Source organism: Typopeltis vanoorti, chromosome 5 (assembly GCF_054136105.1).
Source record: "Typopeltis vanoorti isolate ZY-2024b chromosome 5, IOZ_Tvanoo_1.0, whole genome shotgun sequence".
Taxonomy (NCBI): Eukaryota; Metazoa; Arthropoda; class Arachnida; order Uropygi; family Thelyphonidae; genus Typopeltis; species Typopeltis vanoorti.
The window spans coordinates 87,879,186-87,902,683 of NC_143553.1; the positions used below are offsets into that span (position 1 = coordinate 87,879,186).

At 32.8% G+C, this 23,498-nt stretch overlaps 1 protein-coding gene across 1 annotated transcript in view; it reads left to right on the top strand.

Moving 5' to 3' along the window:
* LOC150106628 (teneurin-m-like) overlaps positions 1–23,498 on the top strand; it is a 281,208-nt gene that overhangs the window by 188,949 nt on the left and 68,761 nt on the right. Inside the window, exons 8-15 of the mRNA XM_090392589.1 lie at positions 2,725–3,017; positions 13,725–13,836; positions 14,117–14,221; positions 15,752–15,946; positions 16,589–16,798; positions 18,634–18,819; positions 20,123–20,269; positions 21,746–21,953. Coding sequence (XP_090248715.1) covers positions 2,725–3,017; positions 13,725–13,836; positions 14,117–14,221; positions 15,752–15,946; positions 16,589–16,798; positions 18,634–18,819; positions 20,123–20,269; positions 21,746–21,953 — 1,456 coding nt within the window. The remainder of the gene's footprint in view (positions 1–2,724; positions 3,018–13,724; positions 13,837–14,116; positions 14,222–15,751; positions 15,947–16,588; positions 16,799–18,633; positions 18,820–20,122; positions 20,270–21,745; positions 21,954–23,498) is intronic.

Sequence of the window (23,498 nt, forward strand, 5' to 3'; positions counted from 1 at the left end):
GAAAGAAGAATCGAAATACTGAAAGGGGGTTTGATAAATACAACCTTCCGAAAATGTCTTCCTCCTTAAGGAATAAAGCTCATATATTTTCCTGACCAGATAAATCAACTTATGATACGTAATTTATCTGCTCTCATACAAGAGAAAATAGGGTTTCCCTTCCAGAAACTCAAGTCAAGTTTCATAGACATAAATACACCACCGCTACGGTCGTAATTGCTTCAGCCGTGATTCCAAACAGTCCTAATCCTACGCTTCACTGGTAATGATAACTCATTTCACATTGAAATCAGTTTACTCTTTAGTTATCTGTATCATTGGCATAATATTCACCGTCCAACCGTAGTTTGCTGGCTTCGTAGCTATTCGTAGAACTGATGTGAAACGATGAAGTAATACAAGCCAGAAATTCTCATCTCCGATCCTTCATGATTGTAATCTGCCAATCTCTAGTGTTCCAGAGAATGGTAACTAATATTCTTCGTCTGCTCTTATAATAACGACCAATGCGTTTTACCCATGTGAGACACGCCATATGCATTATATTTATTGAATGGTTAACATTAGATGTATAAATACATTTAAAATGAATTTATTTATAAACTTCTTAACATTAGATTTAAATACTTCAGGTTAATATTTCGTGCCGAGTAATAAACATGCTTTTGGAAAATTACATTCAGTGAGTAAAGCTTTGAAAATTCGAAGCTTTTGAAAAGATTTTTAAATGAGTCTGGATGTGAAATGGATGTGCAACCTTATTAAGCGAGAGATTCATAAGAACCACTTGAGATTCGTCAAAATTTTCAATGGCATTTGTCCACAAGCTGAAAAATAAACTAGAAGATCCCTTTTAAATGATAGTGGTGGAATCATACTGGTGATCGTTTAGCGTTGAGCGGTTTCCTATTAGCGTAGAATTGATTAATATATAGTTTCTCAGTTAGTTTAAAATAAAAGTGCGAATGAGATGGTAATTTAATCATATTTGTCATTCTTTTAGGGACAGGAAAGTATAAAAACCTCACAAACGAGTCAACTCTGAATCACACACCTTTTCAAAAGACTTTAACTATATATATATAGTAACGAGTGATCATAGTGGGATTAGAGAGAAGATCCCCGTGTGGTGGCCGGGATAAGAATACCCCTAATGTAGCTCATTGCCATCCATTACCCTCCAGGGTACCCCTGGAGGGTAATGGATGGCAATGCTGCAGCCAATGAAGTTTTAACTGAGGCTCGGCTATTGCTGTTACCCTCCTACCATGATCAGAGCCTTATTATATAGCTCAATAACACCCTATCCTCACATTGTCCTCTACAGATAACGGGGAATATGAAAAGCATTCTTGCTTCGCCCATCTAGCCAGTCCTTTTAAAGACTTAAGGACTATAGTGGGATTAGAAATGATGCATATAAGACACATATGCATTGAGTTTTATTTTCATAAGAACTTATCTGGATGGAAACAATGATTTAATAGTCCAATGTTTAATAGTTTGTTGAAAATCTTGGTTCATTTTGAATATATAAAGAAGAGAATACCTACAACAGAACACATTCCATACAGAGAATACATTTCTTAATTTCAACAAAGGAGATAATCATAGAAAAAGAGACAACAGTGATCAGCATAGTGATACAATGGGCTAAAACTTTCATTTGCCAAAAAATAGCGATTCTTTTTCAAATGTAAGAAAACTTGCTTAATCGATGCAGATGAATTAGAAGAGCACGGAATAATCAGTAAAGGTAGATGATTTGCGTCATTTCTACCAAGAGATCTGAAAAGTATTAAATTCTACAAATGAAAGAAGCTAAGTATAAAACATTAGAGTATTTTTTACTAGAAGATACTTTATTGGTCGTACCGACATAAAATATCATCGTCTTTTAGTTGAATTGCATGAAACAAAAATTGGATAAAATGATATGATTTAAACATAACTGTTTAAAACAAATAAACAATATATTAGAATAATACATTAGTAAAGGCAGTGGTACGAAGAGATTAGATGATTTAAATATCTTACCGTTAGTCATTGTATCTGTAAAACGTGTCCCGTTCGTTATATTGTGATTTGGTCCTATGACTAAAGCTGCCTTCCTTTGGTTTTCTTATGAACAGTAATATATAATGGATGATGTATATAAAATACATAAAATACATGTCACAAAATGTTTTGACATTTTGTGACATGGATGAGGTTTAGTAACACAAAATTCTTCAGCTGATTTGTTATTTTAATTCATATATTGATCTTTGATCTTTTGACTGATTGGACGTACATAAATAGACAGAAATATAAATCTATAAACGTTTGTAAAGGAGTGTAGTTTTGCAAATAATAGTCCTATCATTAAATAATATTTAAGATAAATGCTTTATTTTTTATTGCTGATTCATCTGACTACGTCACATATTAATAATATAAATTATAATATGAAAAACTAAATGCTTGTTGATAAAATCTTTAATTATCTATTTGCATCTGTTATCTCAGATAATTCTATATACAAGAAAATAACCAATATTTCCAGTAATTGCTTTCATCTGTTGTATTTTTAAAAGGCTGGTAATATCGTAAAAAGGAATTGGCATTGTTGGAAGGGATTTCATTTATTGCAATTATTGTAAAAGTAAAAGTCACATTTAATTTCATTTATGTTGCAAATAATTAAGCAAAAGTAAACAAAGCAAATGTAATTGTGCGTTCCAGACAGCCATGGAGAACAGATAAGGCAACCGGTATGTGTTATTATGCCACGTGAAACGTCCCTTTATCAGGAACTGAATTTAGGTACCCAAATATCCAGGACTTTAGAAGCCCACGAATCATGGAGTACTTGGTTCAGTCATCCGGAGGTTGCCTTTGTTAGATTCAACTTTTCAATCCCTCACGGGGCAAGGTTAGCTCTACTAGGAAAGAAGAATGATCCACCTTCAATAACAGCTTACGATATTATGGAAGTAGTCGGTGATGAACAAAGAAGATACTCCAGAGCAGCGGTGGTAAGTAGACAACTGAACTAAAATCAACAATCGATTTTTTTGTTGATATTATATATATACAGGGTGTTCGGGATAAATTTGACAGTTTCGTAAGGAAAAAGAAAATCTTCTTTGTATCTATTAAATTTAATGAATTGAAAAAAAAACATTACAGGCAGAGTTAATTACAATACTATCAACAAGATTTACTCAAAATAACCACCATTAGCATCGATCACAGCTTCAATTCTGCTTCGGAACCTCGAACAAGCTGATGCTACAGTCTCCCTGGGAAGGGCCGCAAAAACTGTTTTAATTTTATCCATTAACTGGGCTTTTGTATTACTGGAAGTGCGATTGGTGTCTTTTTCAACTGCGCCCCATACAAAATAATCCATGGGGTTAAGGTCTGGGGAGTTTGGAGGCCAAACATTTGGACTGGTGAAGTCGTAGAAATTTTCAGACAACCATTTTTGACTTTTCCCAGAGGTGTGGCAAGGGGCCGAATCCTGCTGCCATACATACGGCCTACCATTGGCTACCCTTGTTATCCAGGGCTTGACTACAGTTAGCAACTCCACGAACAAAGCCCGAATTCCAATGCCAGGGTTCTTCAACACCTGTTCCTGCAGATTTGCGAGGAATTCTGCTGTACGAACGCAATCAGATCGTCTGCTAGGGATCTTTCTTCTTGCTACATCCTCGTAGTCACCATTGCAAGTCTCTAGTTCATGCCTGATTGTTTTTACTGTATTCAGGGAGCATTGGGCAGCAGTCGTAATATCCTTATTTTGATGGCGGGCACGAATCATCATGATACAAGTTATTCTCTTCCATGATTCAGGTGGGTTCCAGCTATCCATCCTTTCTGACATCTTGTATATGAATGAAGAAGGGTCCAAACTTTTAAATGAAGAGAAGTGTGTGTTAATACATGTAACTTACGGAAAAATATAATTAATTATAAATATGTCAAATTTATCCCGAACACCCTGTATATATATATATAATATTTGTTTAATTTGTTTGATAATATTGAAATATTTGATAATATTTGTTTAATAATAATGAAATTGTAACGTATATAAATATGATAGAAATATATATATATGGTAGAAAATAGAAAATTTCATTTATAATGAAACATAACAATATCTAAGAAGAAAACCCAAACGGCTATTTTTTTCTGGCGAAGTTGAAAAATTAAGGGGATAAAAAATATCCCTTAATAAGGGATTTTTATCCCCATAATTATATAACAATATCTATATATACCCTAGAAGATGTTATCTTATATATATATGATAACTTCTTCAAATTAAATTATTATTTAATTTAAATTATTATTTAAAAGAATAATAAATCATTAACAGGTAACCTTTTTCTAGTATAATATTAGCATTTTGGTGTAAACACAATGATCATATGGTTTCTGCCAAGGTTAGACGCAAAGACATATTTAGCATATTCGTTTCCGACAACTTGGACTGTCTGGATCATTGACCATAGCTTAACTACTAACTATCGTATCCAATAGTCCTTCTTCGTAGCATCAATTTGTGAGTTTCTTCAAAGAGTCCTTCGAATACTTTCTGCATTTTAAGCATAAATCAAATCAGAATACAAAAGATTCCATATATGTAGCTCGCATTTGGGAGATAGTTATTCAGAATATGAACATCGATTTTTATTTTTTGTAATATTTTTATTTATTGTATTAACTCCTCATCTCACCTTCCTATTTCCCTCTTTTACCTTGCGGTGTCGAGGGTTTATTAATCATCGGACCTCGAACCGTTCACAGGATAAGGTGGTCAGTCCTGTGTCCGTAGTGTTGAGTTCTCAAGGCTTTGTGGGATGAAAAACCCTGCTGTCCACGCCCAAGTCCGGCTAACTTGGTTATGGTTGAGGAAGATTCTTCACCTCCTCACGTCACCGACGGAAATCGAACCCAGGACACTCCTTCCCCAGGCATATGGTTGCGAAGCGCACAGCCAGTAGGTTAACCGCGCGGACTGTATTAACACTCCTTTATACTTTTATTTTATTTATTTATTTTTGAAGAGAGGGGCGCATTTCATTCGAATGGAATTGCAAGTTGGCTTGATTTTATTAAAGTTATAATTATCAAAAATATATAATTTATTTTATAATTAAACTCGCATTTCTCGTCCTTTAGTTTAGACCACGTTTATAGAAATTTTCATTTTAAGCAGTTTGAGATGGATTGGCGAAGTTTTATTTGCTAACTATTTGTTTAATAATAATGAAAATTGTAACGTATATAAACATTTAAGTCTCTCTCTCTCTTTCGCTCTCTCTCTCTCTCTCTCTCTCTCTCTCTCTTACTATATATTCTGATATTTACTTAGTATCTTTTCTTCTGATTCTGTCAAATGGGAAATTACATCGTGTTCCCACTTTTCCATTCTGTTCTGTTCCGAACTCGAAATTCTCTAGAGAAATCTAAGCATTATATCCAGATGGTTTAGTTCTCTGCTTTGCTTTACTTTATTTACGTTCTCTTGATTAGAGTTCCGTATAATTCTTTTTATTCTATAATTTATTATGTACTTCTGCATGTTTCCCTAGATCTCTGTCCAGTTTAATGTTTCATGATCATGAATCTTCTTTAAGACTTATCCACGTTAGAAATATTTTATATATTTGAGAACACATGAGATCGCTGCTAGCAGAAATGCTATTTAGTTATTTAAAACGATGTTTTCCAAGGAGGCTTTTTATTTCAATTGCACGAGTTTAGCTTAACTATTTCCCTATTGAAATTTTAATCACTGCTTTGAACGAGTAATGATTAACAGCGACGTAGCTAAAAGCCATCCTAGTATAATTAATTCTCTCTCATAAATCATAGGTACACCTGCAACCTTATATATACTTTTTTCCATTTTTTTCATTAAAATAAGGGCATCATTGGCCCACCTTTACACTCGATTGCAGATGCCATACTTTGAGTACACTTTCTTATAAATATTTATAAAAAGGATAGAGATATTTTGGTCCATTTCTTCATCAAAATACAACAGCGTTCGATTCCCATAATAAAATTAAACTTTTTACACGTAGATAGATAGATATGGACTGTGTCTAATAATTCTAGCCTGTCATCCCTATTTCCTCCCACCATTTGTTGTCACCACTCAAGCAGTTAAACATGATGTATCATTATGTTGATGCTCAACTAGCTTGCTTCCTTAGAACTGCCATAGAATGAGCCACACACAGTTGTCACTTGTCAAGAATGTCAACATAATGTTTGGTATTCGTTTTCCCCTCCGAGTACTGTAGAAAGGAGTTGTGGTCTACACCTGAAGAAGCATTCTACACAACATAATACCATCGCTAGTGCAAATACACACCCAGGTAAATAATGTTCTATTGATAGTTGCCATGTCGTTTCCGATTTGAACATTCTCTATTCTGATTCCGCATATTATAATACTATAGCTTTTTAACTGTCTACTTCCAATATAGGCAAGTTTCACTATGTCCTTCCAAACCTAGCATTACAGAGATATTTAGCTTTTACACGGAAGCAGAAGGTCAGAATTTCAGTTCAGAGTTTATTTTCTCACACAGTGGTTGAAAGAATAAATCGGTTGGTGTATGAGAGTGATGGGGGGGAAGACGTACGAGCCTTTCCAACACTATCCTTTCCCTTTGAAGCCACTTTTTTCGGATCACAACTGTTTTTTCAGGCGATCTTCTTTTCAATATCACATTTCTACCTTTTGGTGATGTCACCGCGACTGATCTTAGATGCTCAATGATGATTAATAAGGATGAGTATGATAATAACTCTCTGGAAGTCAGTTAATTACTAACCCAGCCACATTTCTAGTATTTTTACCATCATTACAATCATTTAGTGGCCATCATTTAAGCGGTTCGGCGTTTCACTAGTGAATATCGTTTTCAGAACGTAGTGCATGTTCTCAAGCTGGATTTTGTTTGTTTGTTTAGGGGAAAGTCAAAATCTCTTCATCTTCCTCAGGGATCCATTAATTTATCCTTGAGTGAAAAAAAAAACCGAGATAGTTCTTTTCATCACAGAAGATTAAACCCAAGTCTCTTTTCTCTATAAGTAAGATATGGTGAAATCGCCTAACTGCAAAGATGTTCTTGGAAATTTATCTGAATATAACAATAAATAAGAAATGATCTAAATGGAAAGTTTGTCATTACGTTCATAGAAGATTCCCTAATTTGGAAATACGTTTCAATGAATTTATGTGGAGTATAATTTGGTGTATCTTAAAAGAATTCAAATGTTCATTTATTCAGAGTGAGGAGAGTGTTTCAGTCTACAATAATGAATACTTATCTCTTCTAGTCCTTCCTTAATATTTTGAATTTTGTCAAACAGGTTGTTTGACTTCCTTGGAAGCTAAACTTTCCTTTCTTTTTTAAAACGTAGTCCTCGTACACCATAACAGTTCCACTTTTTTTATTATTCTTTTAAAAATGTTTCCATTGTGTATACTCATTAACTCGCCCCTTTATTTTATTAATTTCTAGCCTCCGAAGAGACGCCCTCGGCAACCAAAGGTTAAATAGTTCCATTAGAAAGTCCTTTGTGAAAGTTAGCTGCGATAAAAAGCCGAACCTGTTATTGATCAAGCAGAGCAAATTAGAATTTATTGGAAACAAATATACCATCCAAGTTTTTAATCTGCTAGAGATATTTATCGCCCGTCTTCTCTCTCTTTCTCTCAGTTCAGCGCCACCATTCATCTCTTTCCTTTAAAAGTAGTTCAAGTGTCTTCAGGGAACGAAAAGAATTTCTAAACATTATATGAATATACGCTTTACTTGATCAGTCCTAAGGCGATTTTGTGTTTAAACAGAATTAAAAGTCGTTGTTTTTTGAGTGTCTGCGGTTTTGTTTAACTTTGAGATAACTGAAGAATGCTAATAGTTCGTGTAAGAGGACTGTTGAGAGAAAAAAAAAGAGAGAAAATTTGGTAATGTGGGTATTAAGTAATTCTACGAATCCATACTGATGATGATGACATGGCTTGGTAGATTTCGATACATAATGAGAGGTTAAAAAATTAAGTGAAATTTTGCAATGTTTTCATGAATTTTCATGGATTTTAAAATCAAAATGTTTGTGCTGATAAGTATGAAAAGAATCCTGGGAAAGACTTCGGTCTTGTATAAGAATTAATCAACAGAATATACGATGAAGTTCTTATGATGCATCTTTTTCTTCAAAATACCAATTTAAATATTCAAGCAAGGACAAACAGCTAATGTACGACTTTCCACTGCGGGTGTTCTGAATCGTGTCAAATATTCCTTCGAGATTGTGATTTTAGAATGGCATCGTGCTAGACAACCCATAACGAAAGTCGTGCAAGTGCATTAAACTATAATAATGCTATCATTTCCACACACATTTAACATGCACAAACCATTTATTTTACAGTCTAAAGAAATTCCATCATTAAAATAACCAAATAAATAATGCATCATTGAATGTTGTTTTCTTTAGCCATGTTTGTATAGTAATAATATAATATTCAAACGATAATACTAGTTTTATGATTTATTGATCAAATTTCTCTAGAATTCCCTTTGCTGGTCTCGTATCTTTTTATTTATGTCGGTCCCCGAACACAAAAGTTCGTAAACCTATGCACCACGAGTAGGCTGACAATTAAATAGTTGTTCCTTGCTCTAGGGACCAAACATGAAAATATTTTATAGCCACTTTAGGTCTCGAATAAGCCGGATATGCAATAGGATTTGAATTTACAGTCTTGTAGGTTAGAGAGCGTGAAATCACCCAAATGCTTATGTTATTGCTCCTATAGCTTGAAGTGACTTTAATGTATTATTTAATAAACAAGATAAATATTGGCATTTCATTTAGTATGTAAAATGTTACATCCTGTTACTTTTTTTTTTTAATTTAGGAAAAAATTATCCAATTCCATACACAGTCCTATACACATATACCAAAATATATAGCCTAGAAACGAAAAAGTAATCCTATACTGCATCAGTGATCACATGAACAGGCTTATGTCATGTGAGACTACAGAACGCCACATATCTGTAGTGGTCACTTTGGAAACTATTAGTAAAAAGTTAAATATGCTGAGTGATGTAACAGTTCAATTATATTTATAACTGAACTTTTGAAATGATTATTTCGTATATTGTAATTTTTTATTTCCTTATTTAAGGAAATAAAACTAGTAACATCTGTTTTTTTTTCCAGTTTTTACTGAAAAACTATATAATAGTGAGTTAATCTGATTCCACCAGTAGTGTACTTGTAGTCATAAAAAAAAAAAAGGTTGTGCATATTTATTAGTTCAGATTTTCTTGTCTGAACTACAGTAGTGACACCTAGCGAGAATTCGAATAACTTAAAACGAACTAATGGGATCATTTCGTATATCCGCTTTGCTAAAAAGATTATTATTGCTATGTGCATGTATTGAAGATATAAACATAGAACCAACCGGGATATAAAAAATCTACCTTGTTTAGCTTCTCAAAAAAAAATTCGCTCTGCATGAAGTATTTAAAATTTCTTTCCTTTTATCCCTTTCAACATGAAAAAAAAACTTAGGATGAATAAAGAGAAGTCTTATTACTGATGCAAGTGTTACGTTTCTTAGTAGCCTAAGTCGTCAATATCCTGAAACCTTTGCTGCTAGGAATCTAGTAATCCTCTTTTAGAGAGGCTAACGTTATGCAGGCTTGTTTTACTTGTTTTTATCTTCTACTTCCGACATGTTAAAAAAAGATATTTGCCATACAAGCTTAACATTAATTTTAAAATGTTACAAGACTTCAAAAAAAAAATAAACAAAAAATGAAGTTTTGACAAAAAAAAAAAAGATAAATAATAAAAAAAGTTCCAAGAATCGTTCCATGTTCTTGTCTTGAGAAAGGTCTGTTTATATTGGCCTCCCTATTTGCAATTCATATTATCTTAATGCGTGGTTTTATTTCCTTGGCATTAGCTATTTTCTCTGGCGAGCTCAGAGTAAGAAAGAAAGAAAAAAAATTTAACACGGTGTATTGTCGCTTCCAGCTGCGGGAATCTATTATTCCTTGCTGACCTTATATCGTAATTACAATAATTTTACAAGTTTTCTTTGTTTTCTATGTTCAATTAGGGCAATTTAACGAACATTAAAGTAGAATCAACTATTAGAATAATTATGTTAAACAAGGCACGAAATAAAAATGGTTGTTTACATCTCTTGACAATTAAAAACTGTCGAAGAAATCTGGATTTAAATTAACCTATGATTATATCTCTGCTAAGTAAGTGGAGGGATAGGAAAAATGTGCAAACTTCAAATATTTAATGTGACAGTGAAAATACCACGAAACAACCGAGTTGAAGTTAGGACGTGATGTAACAATAGTTATTAAGTCTATATATAGAGTTGTGCATTAACGTGACAGAAAAATTGCCCGCACGTAATTCATTTTTTTGAAAAAAAGTGACTTTCAAATTTCATGTCTCAGCTTTGCTGATTGATAATGTTTTGCTTGAGGGCTTTGACTAAGAAGATAATATTAAGGCTTTTCTTTCAAAGAATAGGATTGTGGTGCACCATCTCAGTAGCTTTTCTGGAAATATTTTTGCTTCAGTATCTTCGATCTGATAAGCCAATGGCTCCGGATGAAGTGTGGTATTTTTTACACAAATATCTCGTACTGAAGAAGTACGGTCTGATGGAGAGGTAGAGGAAGAAGTATGATCAATTTATTATATCAATGTGTCTGTACGTTTAGTGATTCTTTTGGGCTTATGAATTGCAGATCTATAAATTTGTTTATCGTAATCTTGTCAATGAAATAGTTCGCTTGAAACCGACATTAAAAGAACTCCACAGATTACAGTAGACCCTAAATAACAAATATCTTTAAATCTTATCAATTCTGAACGGAATTATTACTATAATTTCTAACGATTTTACTTTTTTTTTGATAACAATGGAACAACGGAAACATAAGTAGTGAACATAAGTAGCCCGCATCTTAAATAGCAAATGCACTAAATTCCACACAAGGACAGAAAAGTTATTGTGATTTATGTAATTTACATAAATCACAATAACCTGTTTTTTTATTCTTCTTATTTCTTCCTTATAATTTTTTTCTTTTTGTTATTTCTTAATTTTTTTTTCTTTTTTCATATTTCTCTCTTCTCCTTTCTTCTTGAATTTCTTTCTCTCTTTCTTGTTATTTCCTTTTTATGCTTCATTTGTTCTCTGCCTGTTTCTCTCTCTCTCTCTCTCTCTCTTACACATACTTTCATTCACATACTTTCTCTTACTTTCCCTTTTCTCTCTTTCCCTAAACCTTTCCATATACAAACGAATTGTTTCTCCTTCAGGAAATAAAAAGTCATAAAAGTTCCTCCTTATATCCATAGTTTATCTTTCTTATTTACGCCCCCTGATTAGTGATCGCATTTCGCTTAAGGGTCTGGAGGTTTTCTTTTTCCTTCCTCGTTCAGAATGGGCAATTTTGTTTACTTCATGTAAGCTTATGATTTTGGCTGCATGCCAGTTCGCGCAAGTAGTTTCGTATCTAACCCACTGCTATTTCCTGTTCCTGTGTGTTTTTCCTCTTCCTCTCTCTTTAAGCCAAAAACTACTTTTCCTTCGATCACAGGCTACACTAAACGGCTCATCTTATCTTCATATTTCCTTCGAGATTGATTCCATCCTACATACTACCGTAGTCATTTATCGGTCCAAGTTTCCTCTGATAATCGAATACTTGTCGCATAATTCGTAACTGGAGACGCAAATACATTCTTATCGCCGTCATAGATCCACGTGAGAGTGTATTGCAGATGCTTGTTATCAGTGAGGAATAGCGTAGCTATTCAAAAAAAAAAAAAAAAAACATAAAAAAAATTCTTTTCAACATTTAACACTAATAGGAGTAATCATTAATCTAAACATGTTTAAGAAAGAGCAGTGGACGCTTAGATAACGTAATCACCATCATAGGATGCAAAAATGTTAGAAAGTAACTTGTGCGAATAATATATTACTTATAGAGGGAAAGTATTTTAACTGCATGAGATAAATTTAATATATACGAAAGATAAAAATATTCTTTAATTTTCATGTCCTAAAAAAAGATGATGGAGATTATTGATAAAGATCGGGAGGCGGCTCCATTTCTCTGATTGTCTTTATGGAACTTTTTAGTTGTACATTTCAATAAAATATTCATATAAAATACATATCAATATCTTATGAAATATTCATATATTTTTACATGAATAGAGATAATCAAAAGTACTTTTGATGATCTCTTATCGTCCAACATTAAACCTAAAGTGCATTTTCAGTGGTTAAGAAGCCAATAAAGTAAAGCTGAGTTGAAGGCTGTCTACAGCTATAATCAGAACGCATGTGAACCTAATTAACCTACTTCTGGATCATTTGAATATAATAACCTCAAACCAGTTCGAAACAATTTACATAAACAGAAAAACTACTTCTGCAGCAATTCATTTTATTGTTTAGCATCTTCATTGTTGTATTGAATCTGTTCTTAATATCCATTAGATATTTTTTTTGTATTTTTTAAACCGCAGTCTGATCCTCTTTCAAAGCCACTATAGAAACTTTTCAGGTTTACATTCTCGTGCATTCAACCATAAATTTTCTGTTGCTGTTCTTTCAAGCACACAATTACATCACCAACCAACATAAAAAAACAGGAAAAAAAAACGATGTTGTATTGCATGCTTCTCTTGTGCAAAGTTCCTGGATTTCTATGAAACGACACAAAGTTTTGTCATTTCTGTCCAGGTGTATATTTCGTTGCCATGGTAACGGAAATGCGACCACCGAATAACACCGTGGATTTTAAGTAGATTGTGGCGGAAATATAGGAACTAAACTCAAGAATATAGAGCTCAAAATTTCATCTTTCAAAGCGTGACTGTAACATCCTTGGGAAAGTTCTGCACGCACGCCCTACATGCTGGGAAGTACCTGCTGCGCTTTGTCATATTACACAAATTATGATCCCTGCTTAAAATTGCCCAGTGGGAATTGAAGATAAAAATCTCGATGAATTGCTCTCTGGCTGAAGATGCTTCAACAATTGTTATAATAGTCCGGAGTAGGAGATGTACTTTTATTAGATGTTTCTCCACTGTGTAAACTGACTTATGATCGAAATGTTCCCTTTTACAATTATTTTACGTATGTTTTTATTACGTTTTCAGCGTACATTGTAATACGTAATATGCAATCCGAATGTTTGTTTTCCCCTGTAAATGTCGCATTCCACAAATACCATGTGTTATACAGGAAAGCGACATTTACAAACCAAAGCTAAACAAAAATACAATATACTAACCATTTAATTCCTAATATTCTTATTCAGCAATACGAGAAGCAAACAATGGGCACGTTCCATTACTTCTATCTATTTCTGTTCAGATAAATGTCTTGCTAACTACTGCAACATATATCTCACCTCTGTGCACACTTTTCGATTATTTATATCCACTACTTTATGCCCGACCTATATTTCCTGACTGTAGTATTGTCTTAGAGAGAGAGTTAAGATGAAGTAGTAGCTACCATTAAGAAAACAATAAGTCGCTAGCATCAATATTTAACGAAAGTACTTTTACATTTCCTTCTAGAATATCTTCGATCCACGTAAAGAAAATATTTCAACTTACTCTTTTTTTAGCCTCGCCAAGAAATCAGCTTCATTCATTATTTAGAGCCAGGGACGTGGTACTTATCAATCATTAATGACGAAAGGAACGCCGTTACCATTGGTTTTCATCCTGCACTAGCACGTGAGTACCTTTCTCGTTCATGCAATTCTTAAACAGAGATTTACAGTTAATACCGCTATGTGTCTGCAGACAGCGCGCGGGAGATAATGCTAAAACTTCCAAGTAGATATAAGTCAATCAGGGTTTAGCTTTGTTTATAAACTTAAAAAAAAACATGTTTTAGTTTGTACACTAAGAATGCAAAAGTTAAGCATGTTTGTTGTAAAGAGATTATTTATTTCTTACAAATGCACCTAAAATAAACGCTTTTCTTTTTTTTTTGTTCCTCTCCCCTTTATAGGTGATCTGTCGACATCATGTCCGAGTAATTGCCATCACCATGGTAACTGTCATCTTGGAAAATGCCACTGTTTCCCAGGATACATTGGTCATGATTGTGCTGATAGTAAGGGTAGACGTATTTACGATTATTATATCATACTTATTTGCTATAAGTTTTTTTTTTTTTGTTATATGTCTATAATTAAAGTATTTTGTACAACCTTGTTGGAAAATATATTTTGCTTCATTACATTTTAATCCACTTAGATCTAAATTTCTTTCGGCTATATTTTAGCAGTCGTTCATATCTAAATATCCGCGATGTCGGCTAGAGAGACTAAACTTATAAAGTACTGTTTATATGGTAAATTTTTAATTAGCAATTCCATTAGTTTTAGGAGAGAAATAAATAAAATAAATAAAGCTTCATTGAATTCGTAAACTACTCAGGTATATTAATGTACTTTAATAATAATAACTATGTTTGCAGAACTTAGTAAAATGAATTTTGCTAATACACTTGCCTTTATTTTTATATAAGACAAATACAACATTATCTAGAAGGGGCGACACTTAAAATGTGCAGAATGTAACACAAATTTATATGTAGAAAATTTGTTGACTTCTCTCAACTAAATTGTTTCCCTTATCTTAAACAAACACTAGTTAATTCATATTTCGCTCAAGAGATTTTTACTTTAATATGGTTGAATTTATTACCAGAGGAACTAAGGTTAAAACGCCTGTTGACTACACATGTTCTCCTACCTTTTTGCGTCTAATGCGAGATGAAAAACCAAAGGTTCTAGAAAGGAATATTACCACGCTCGCGTCAGACTAGGTAACTCACCTTCAGTTGAAAAGTTCTCGCGTACTAGAGAGGATTTGAACTGTCTTTTAAAGAACAGTAAACTTCACGTTCGTCTAATGAGTGAGCATTAAACTATTACGTACTTTCATCATTACAGTGGAGCAGAAATCTAGTTTCCTTCCATCTTAATATTTGTATTTATTGACTTTAATTTCTTAGCAAAATTACTTGAAATTAAAAACAAATTTTACACTAAATTAAAAGGTACTTAAAATTTAAAAAAACTATTATTTTAACAATTTTAATAAATACTTAAATTTCAATTTTAATTAGTTAAAATATAATTTGGATAATACTGATAATCATTAGTACAAGATGAATTTAGTTGCCTTTTGGAGTTCAAGATAAAAATCTTGAATAAAAAAATAATTTCATAGACATATATATTTTAAATAAAAAATAAATTAAAAATAATAATTTCATATATATATTTATTTATTTATTTATTTAGTTAGTTTTACATATTCTATTGCAATTTTATGTTATAATTATAACATTTATTTTTTAATTATAATATTAAATTACAATGACATTTAAAACATTTATTATGCAAAACATTTTCAGAAGTTTTATCTTCAAAGCATATTTAAATCTTATTTTAAAATCATTTTATTACCAAAAGTATTTAATATCAATATAAAAGAAATTATTCCCCTGATATCAGCAAGAACAGAAGCAGAACTACTCTAATTGCATCTCTTTCTTCTAAGAAAGATTTTCTTCACACACACACAGAAAAGAAAAAAACTTAAAGAGTATTAATAATTGTTTTTCTTTTGTTAGGTGTATGTCCAGTTCACTGCAGCGGCCACGGACGTTACATGCAGGGGACGTGCCGATGTGAGCAGGGATGGAAAGGCGTGGAGTGCAACGTACCGTTGACGGAATGTGAGATTCCTGATTGTAATGGCCATGGCACATGCTCCGACGGAAAGTGTTCTTGCGAAGCGGGGTTCAGAGGACAACACTGCGAAGAAGGTTGTTAGCTTTGTTTTTGTTTTGTTTCTCGCAAAAAAAAAAAGAATGTGTTTTAAGACACTTTAAAATTCTTATAAATACAATTCTCACGTAATTCACATAAAATTAATGCATGATTAATTGTGACAAAAAAGAGGAACTTTATCCAGTTATACATGGAAAGGCTGCTTGATTACCATGCTTGAATATAACTCACCTTCTTGCAAAGAGAATTCTTCTTATATAATTATGAAGTCATTTATGTTATTTATTCATGCGCATACTCCCTAGCGCTTCTAAAGAGTCTCCTATCGGCAATGGGTATAAATATTAAATATTCTTCTGTAAATTGAGTAGCTTTCGTATACATTTATTTCGCTATAAAAATAGCTCATCATTTAATTATTCGCATATTATATTCAATAATGTGTTGGTAATGTCATGCACGTATTGAAATTTAGACAAGATGTAATCCCTTTCCAATTTGGTCAGTAGTGTATCAAAACTTCTCGGTTAAGCTGTCTACAGTATAATCTTACGTTTACAAATTACGTTTACGTTTAATAAAATCAGAATTACTCAAATATATGCGGTGAGCTTATTTGAAAGATAGTTTTTCTTTTCTAATCTCCAATTTATAATTGCCTTTTTTTTTTCTTGCAGTGGATTGTCTAGATCCAACTTGCAGTGGCCATGGCGTGTGTGTTCATGGAAAATGTTGGTGCAAAACTGGCTGGAAAGGAAACAATTGCAGTGAAGGCGACGATAGATTAACCCGCTGTTTTCCTGATTGTTCTTCGCATGGAGTTTATGACCTGGACAGTGAAAGTTGCGTGTGTTTCGATCTGTGGACTGGTATCGACTGTTCCAGAGGTGAAGAGTTTGGTATTTTAAATTTCACCCAAACGAAATCCCTATAAAACCGTAATTAAACCCCAAGTATAATCATTAGGTAGAAATTTTTAAAATGAAATTCTTATTATATTAGCATTGCCTTTTTACGAGGCTCGTTTTTCTTCTTTTTTCCGTTTTAAATTTAATCTTTATGTAATAATTTAAGTTCGCTGAAATATCTTTAAATACAAGTTTCGTTTTAATTAAGTATTTAGATATTTAATTGTAGGAGTGAACGTCATCGTAACGTTTAGAAACGGTGATAAGTTTCTGCAAAACAAAGACTATTATAGGTTCGATTCCAATCGTCTATGAAAACCCTTTTTTCAAAGTCTTTCACCGGATTTCTGTGGCAGTTCATTTCTCGTACAGCAAGTGGTTTTTTACCTCCCAGGAAAAAAAAAACGTTTTTTTTGTTTTTTTGTTTAATTCCACGATTTCAGCAAGATCGACTGTAGGCTCTCATGATAATACATGCAAGTAAAATAGAAATTAGGAATTTTAGCACCATCTCTTGCTAGACACAACGTTCGGCTCTGCTAAAAAAATGGAAACCAGCTGATTAGCTATTTAAAAATGTTAGGGATAAAAGATTACGGCATTTAGTAAAAGAAAAAATGTTAGAGATACACTTAATTATAAACATTGCTATTATACAATTAATTAATTTTTCCCTTCTTTTATAGGCTGTAAATAAAGAAAAACTAAAAGAAATAAAAATATGCACTTCATCGTTATTATCCTATTATTAGGATAATAGTGTCTCTGTCCGTTGGAATATTCGGTTGTTGCTGTACAAATGAAGCACTGACATCATCTTCAACGATGCAAATAATTTATGTGATAAAAAGTATGAAGTCTATAAATCCAAATTCAGTAAAAATGCTTGACTCACCATTCTTGATATAAGAAGTTTTGTTTTAGATTGTCTGCAGTTACTGCTGACATAACTAACACTGAAATCAAGTATAAGAATACACGCAATTATTGATAATTAGGTTCTTAGAGTTTTTTCTGCTTAAAAAATCGCTGATTTCTGGGAGAGAAAACTCTCTTACCTCCACATGAAAGAAAAGTTGGTCGAGTCCGGGATAGGATTCTAACCCAGATATTTCCAATCAAAGAACATCGTCGTTATTGGGTGAGCTATGGAGGCTCCGTCAAAATTACACGCTTGAAATATACTCATATATCATTTTCCTGGCATTGCATGGAATAGGATATTTAGCCATTCTTTACCTAAGTCTTGACAAAAAGTAGACAAAGATCTTCGATAAGTTCCTAATTCGCCTTAATCACGCTTTTGTCTACGGATATAAGAGAACACTCACAATAGAGTGAAGAACGCCCGTTCTTAGTAAGAATTTCTGATGAAAAGTTCACGGTTTTTTATTTGACATATCCGGTGCCTACTGGAACAAATTACCATCACATTAATAGAACAGAATAGAGGAGAAAAAAAAAGCTAATTGTTATAACCTTCGAAAAGTAGCTCATTAATTGGTGTTTTTGGCCAACTAACTGCAAAAGGCCTAATTAGTCACAGCCCCGTGAATTTTCTGCATGAAGAGTTCGACAAAAACGTCTCTTCCGCAAGTTCATCTAAGGAAAATATAGATGAATACGTCAACTTCATCTCGCTTTGATTATTCATAATTATGATAACGTGCAAGATACTGATCTACGAAATTATACTTTGAATATAGACAAAAAAAAGAAATTTAGTTTCGAGGTCATTAGTAATAGCAATACTAGATTATATATATATATATATATATATATATTTTTTTTTTTTTTTTTTTTTTTTCCTCCAGCAAAATGCAATCTTGACTGTGGAGCACACGGTCACTGCGAGGAAAGTCGATGCCGTTGCGAAGAAGGGTGGAAAGGAGATCGCTGTGACGAAAGAAGCTGTGACCATCGATGTCGAGAACATGGCCAGTGTCATAATGGCACCTGTGTGTGTCGTCAAGGATGGATGGGGAAACATTGCACAATAGGTATGATGAGTTCCCTGTAAAGTTTACATAGTTATGAGGTAATTAAAATAAAAAGCCAAAAGGCTAGTTTTCTGGCAATTGAATAGAAATTAAGCGGATAAAAATCCTATATTGTTATATAGCCAGTAAGTGAATCTCAAGATCGATAACTACGATCTATGAGTTTCAATGCGAAAAACTATCGGCGAAGGCAATTCGAAGCAAAGGTGGAGCAAGATTCCTCACCTTTCTTGATATTTTCTCATAATGTAAAACACAGCTCCTAGGAGATGTAATACTGTCATTACATTATGAGGGGAGGTCACTACCCAGACCGGTTTCAACCTTTTTTGAGGTCTCATCAGTGAGTAGGTAGACCTGGAAAATAGATCGTAGTTATCGATCTTGAGTTTCACTTACTGGCTATATAACAATATAGGATTCTTATCCATTTAATATAGTTATGAGGTATCAGAATTTATAAAAAATATTTTTGTTCAATTCGAATGACTTCTATTAAAACACTCAATGTATATGATATGAAACTGTTAATAGTAATAATAATTATTCAAAACATTAAACAACTTAGTGGATTAACCTCTTCGCTTCAAGCTGATAAAAATGAAAATGCTTATCCCTAGAGTATGTCTGATTGTTCAAAAAAAACAAACAAACAGGGGATATACTCTACCAGTATTGTAAACACTGTTTTTTAGCACTTATATATGGTCAGTACTAAAAGGCAATGCTTGCAAACATCGCTGTTTAAACATCTACTACATGGAACATTGACCTTCAGAGAGCAATTTCGATTGGCCCCAATAACGTATAAGTGTATGTTAACAACATATCGTGTACACATACAAAGCGCATCAACTATAAAATATAACATAAATAGACCAATCTCAACCACTTCTTCAAACGAACTACTTATACTTTATTGCAAAAGTTTTATGAAACGCCGCAGGTGGTTTGAAAAATGAGAGGTGAACCTTATAAATAGCTAACGATATTATTTTTAGAAATGGTGTCTAAACATGTCACGCCTGCGTGCGTGATAAAATCACTACGTTATATCTACTTAAAGTTTTGAAAACCTCTTATTAAAGATTCAAAAATACTGTTTTATGAAATTGATTTTCTTATATCGGAAATGGCTGCGAGTTGTTAAAAATGACTTCAGTCTTACATGTCTGACTACTGTGTATACTTTTATCTTTAGATAGAGAAAAAGATAGTAGTGTATAAATGTTTAAACGAATGTAGCAGATATCTGATTGGTGCTTCTCTCTCTCTCTCTCTTACCCTGTCTCTCTTTCGTAAGATGGATGCCCAAGGGAATGCAGCGGACATGGACACTGTTCTCTTGATAACGAAGTTTGGTCATGTCGATGTGACCCCGGTTGGGGTGGACGAGACTGCATTGTTCCCCAGGAGACGAACTGTCGGGATGATATCGATAATGATGGAGGTAGGCGATTCATATATCTCTCTATTTGTGTGGGTTTTAGTGATAAATCATGTCTTCTTGTCAGGAAAAAAGCACACATATATGAAGGAACAGTGTCGCATTAATTTTGATTTGTGGTAAAAGATACGACACTACTTTAGTTTACAATTTCATGAAGCTATCATAGCAATAGAAAAGTTCGTGGTTGTGAGAGGAAAGAATTTATTCCTGGAGGGGAATTACAAAGCCGTTTCCATCGACAATATATTTAGCCTCACGTAATATCAGAGACATAGATTTGGTGTTTCGTGCGCTCAAGAATAGTCATATTTTTTGCAGTCTTGAATGGGTTAATATATTAAACGAAAGTTCCCATTTCATTCTAACTTTAAAAAGGCTATTTTAAACATACAACGAATCTTCAGGCGAAATCTCTTGTTAATGTTAATAATAATAATAAAACACGTTTAAAAAAAATGACGTTTTATCCAACCGCCACTAGAGGGCACTTCAGTAGTCCTGCTTACTTTTTCTTTATCACTACGCATATCTGACTGTGTCAGCCAAACTACTTTATAGCAAATGAATTTTTAAAGCTTTTTTAAAAGTGATCACTTCATGCGTTTGAAGGTAACATAAGAAAAAAGATTCTCATTATTCCAGCTTAGAAATTATATTAATTATGTATCGCTGTTATCTACTACTGATAAAGGATTTAACCAAAACTACGCATGTGTAAATAGCGGTACATTTTTAGAATATAATTGCATTGTGATTATGGATACTAGGTGGCGCTAGAGTATATCGAAGTTTCTTAATGTATTACTGCGTTTCGCATTATAACTTATTTATGAATTTAAAATACTCAAAGCATTTCGTAGGAAAATGTCAAAATCCTAGTCGTGTTTTAGGCATATTGTAGGTCATACTTCCTTGTATAATCGTGTCAATCTGACTGCTTTAATGTTCAAAATTTTATTTATATTTTCTTTGGTTTAAACGCTATTATTCAACTACATTCTTTTCTTAGTCATAACAATACACAGAAAGTTTGCCGTACATGCAAAGTGAATATCTTTGTGTTTTATTAGGGATCGCAAACTAGTCTTAAAATGTGCCTTTATAAAGTAGCAATAAAATTTTATAGCGAATTGTGCATAAAATTTTCTCTCAATACCGATTGCTATTATTAACTCATGAACGCTTAACGACCTTCATGTTTAAATAAAATGCCATCTATTGGCAGTAATCATAACTAATTCTCTGAAAGTAAATGTGAGGTTTATTTTATGATCGGAGATTAAGATCAGGTCGAATATTTGGAACAAACTTTCCATCATTCATACTTTTCAACAAACAAATTAGAATTAAATGCGCATGCTCCCTATCTACCAAGTTAAAAAAAACTCTTAGATTATTTTTATGTTTTATTCTTGTCCTACGATACTCATACTAATGTTCTTAATATCTGGAAACGAAAAAAATATGCACCAACAGATGGGCTGATAGACTGTGCAGACAGCGAATGCTGCTTCACTGAAGAATGCCAAGACAGTTTGATGTGCATGTCTTCTCCAGATCCTCTAGATATTCTTCTTAGGAAACAGCCACCAGCTGTGACAGCCTCATTCTATCAGAAGATGAAATTTCTTATTGAAGAAGAAAGTGTGCAAAGTTATGCTCACAGAGATGAATATTCTGAGAGGTAAGATAATTTTCGAGTTTTCTTTTTTTTTTAATAAACCTGAATCACTTGTGCTAATGATCATTGTAATATAAAGAAAGATTGACTTTAAATGTTTTTTAAATACGAAATCGAGATAAAAATTAAAAGCACACCTCTGGTATAGTCTAAAGGAATATTTAGCTTTCTAATATGTTTTTTTTTTACTTTAAGCTAATAAACAAATTGAAGCATTATAATGACTCTAAGAAAATTAGAAGAATTTCTATTATTTTATCTTTTTTATGTCACTTGAAGGCTTGCATTCTTTTAGTGTTTTGTTTTTGTCTTTAACATTCCTTGAGTCGTTACGAGATGCAATCAAAAGATGATTCTATCTTCCAAACAAACAACCTAATTACGTTTTTTTTATAGTACAAATAACGAAATTAATTTAGGGTCGAAAGTATTTGTACGTATTCAAAAAACAAGTTTATGTAATTGAGAAAATTTCGGTATGCATATAAAAATAGAACGTGACATAAAATAAAACTCGAAGACAAGTTCAAAGAAAAGAAACAATTGTCTCTTTTAGGCGAAATGTACAGAATACAGCTTCTTTTAGAGACGGGAATGACATTAACGTGACATTTAATTTCTATTGTAAAGAAGTGTGTCCATAAAAGGATAGCGCCACGTTATTGTTTTAAAAAATCATTCTAAAAATTTATGTGAGAAGTTTAAGGAGATAAAACAAATGATCATGAAAACAATTTACAGAAAAAACGTTTGACAATTTCCAAAAAAAAAACTCTACCAAATTTTCGAAATGAAAGATAATTAAATGCAAGATATGCAGAGCTGTTAGCACTTTCATAGGCTTGTATGAGTCAGTCAATGTCGTGGTCATATCAAAACTCATCCCTCTTTTAAGGACAAAAAACGAAAGTCCACAAGTTAGTTGATTTCCATTTTAATCCAAAGTTGGCTTCATGAGACATCTTGTATTGTTACTGAAGCTCGAAAAGTTTGAAGAGCCACAGACATGATGACGTCGAGGTCATGAAAAAAAATTGCCGATAAAACAAACCTTGGACATTTTCCAAAATCAGATTAAGAAAAATATTTCAATCAGTAATATAAACAATTGCAAAGTAAGTTATTGTCGTAATAAGTTTATAGTAATTACTTTGAAGTGAAATATAGCAAACATATAACATCTAATACATAATACGAGAAATAATATAACCGTTATTTAAATTAAGGGAATATTAAATCCCACATTATTTTAAAACTGAATAAGAAACTCAAAGATTGGAATCAGAGAATTTCTTGCCGAATATAGTAAACGATAAAAGTATCGGCGACTACTAGCGTGAGCTAATGCAAGTAGTCCTAGTACAAGTAGTCGCTAATGCAAGTAGTCGCTATTCTTAGGTATTTTCCATAATGTAAAACACATTTCCTAGGAAATGTATGCTGTTATTACATTATGGTGGGAGGTCACTACCCAGATCGGTTTCAGCCTTATGAATAAGTAAAGCCGTCCCTAAAAATTCGGACGATCCCTAGGCCACTCAATTGTGG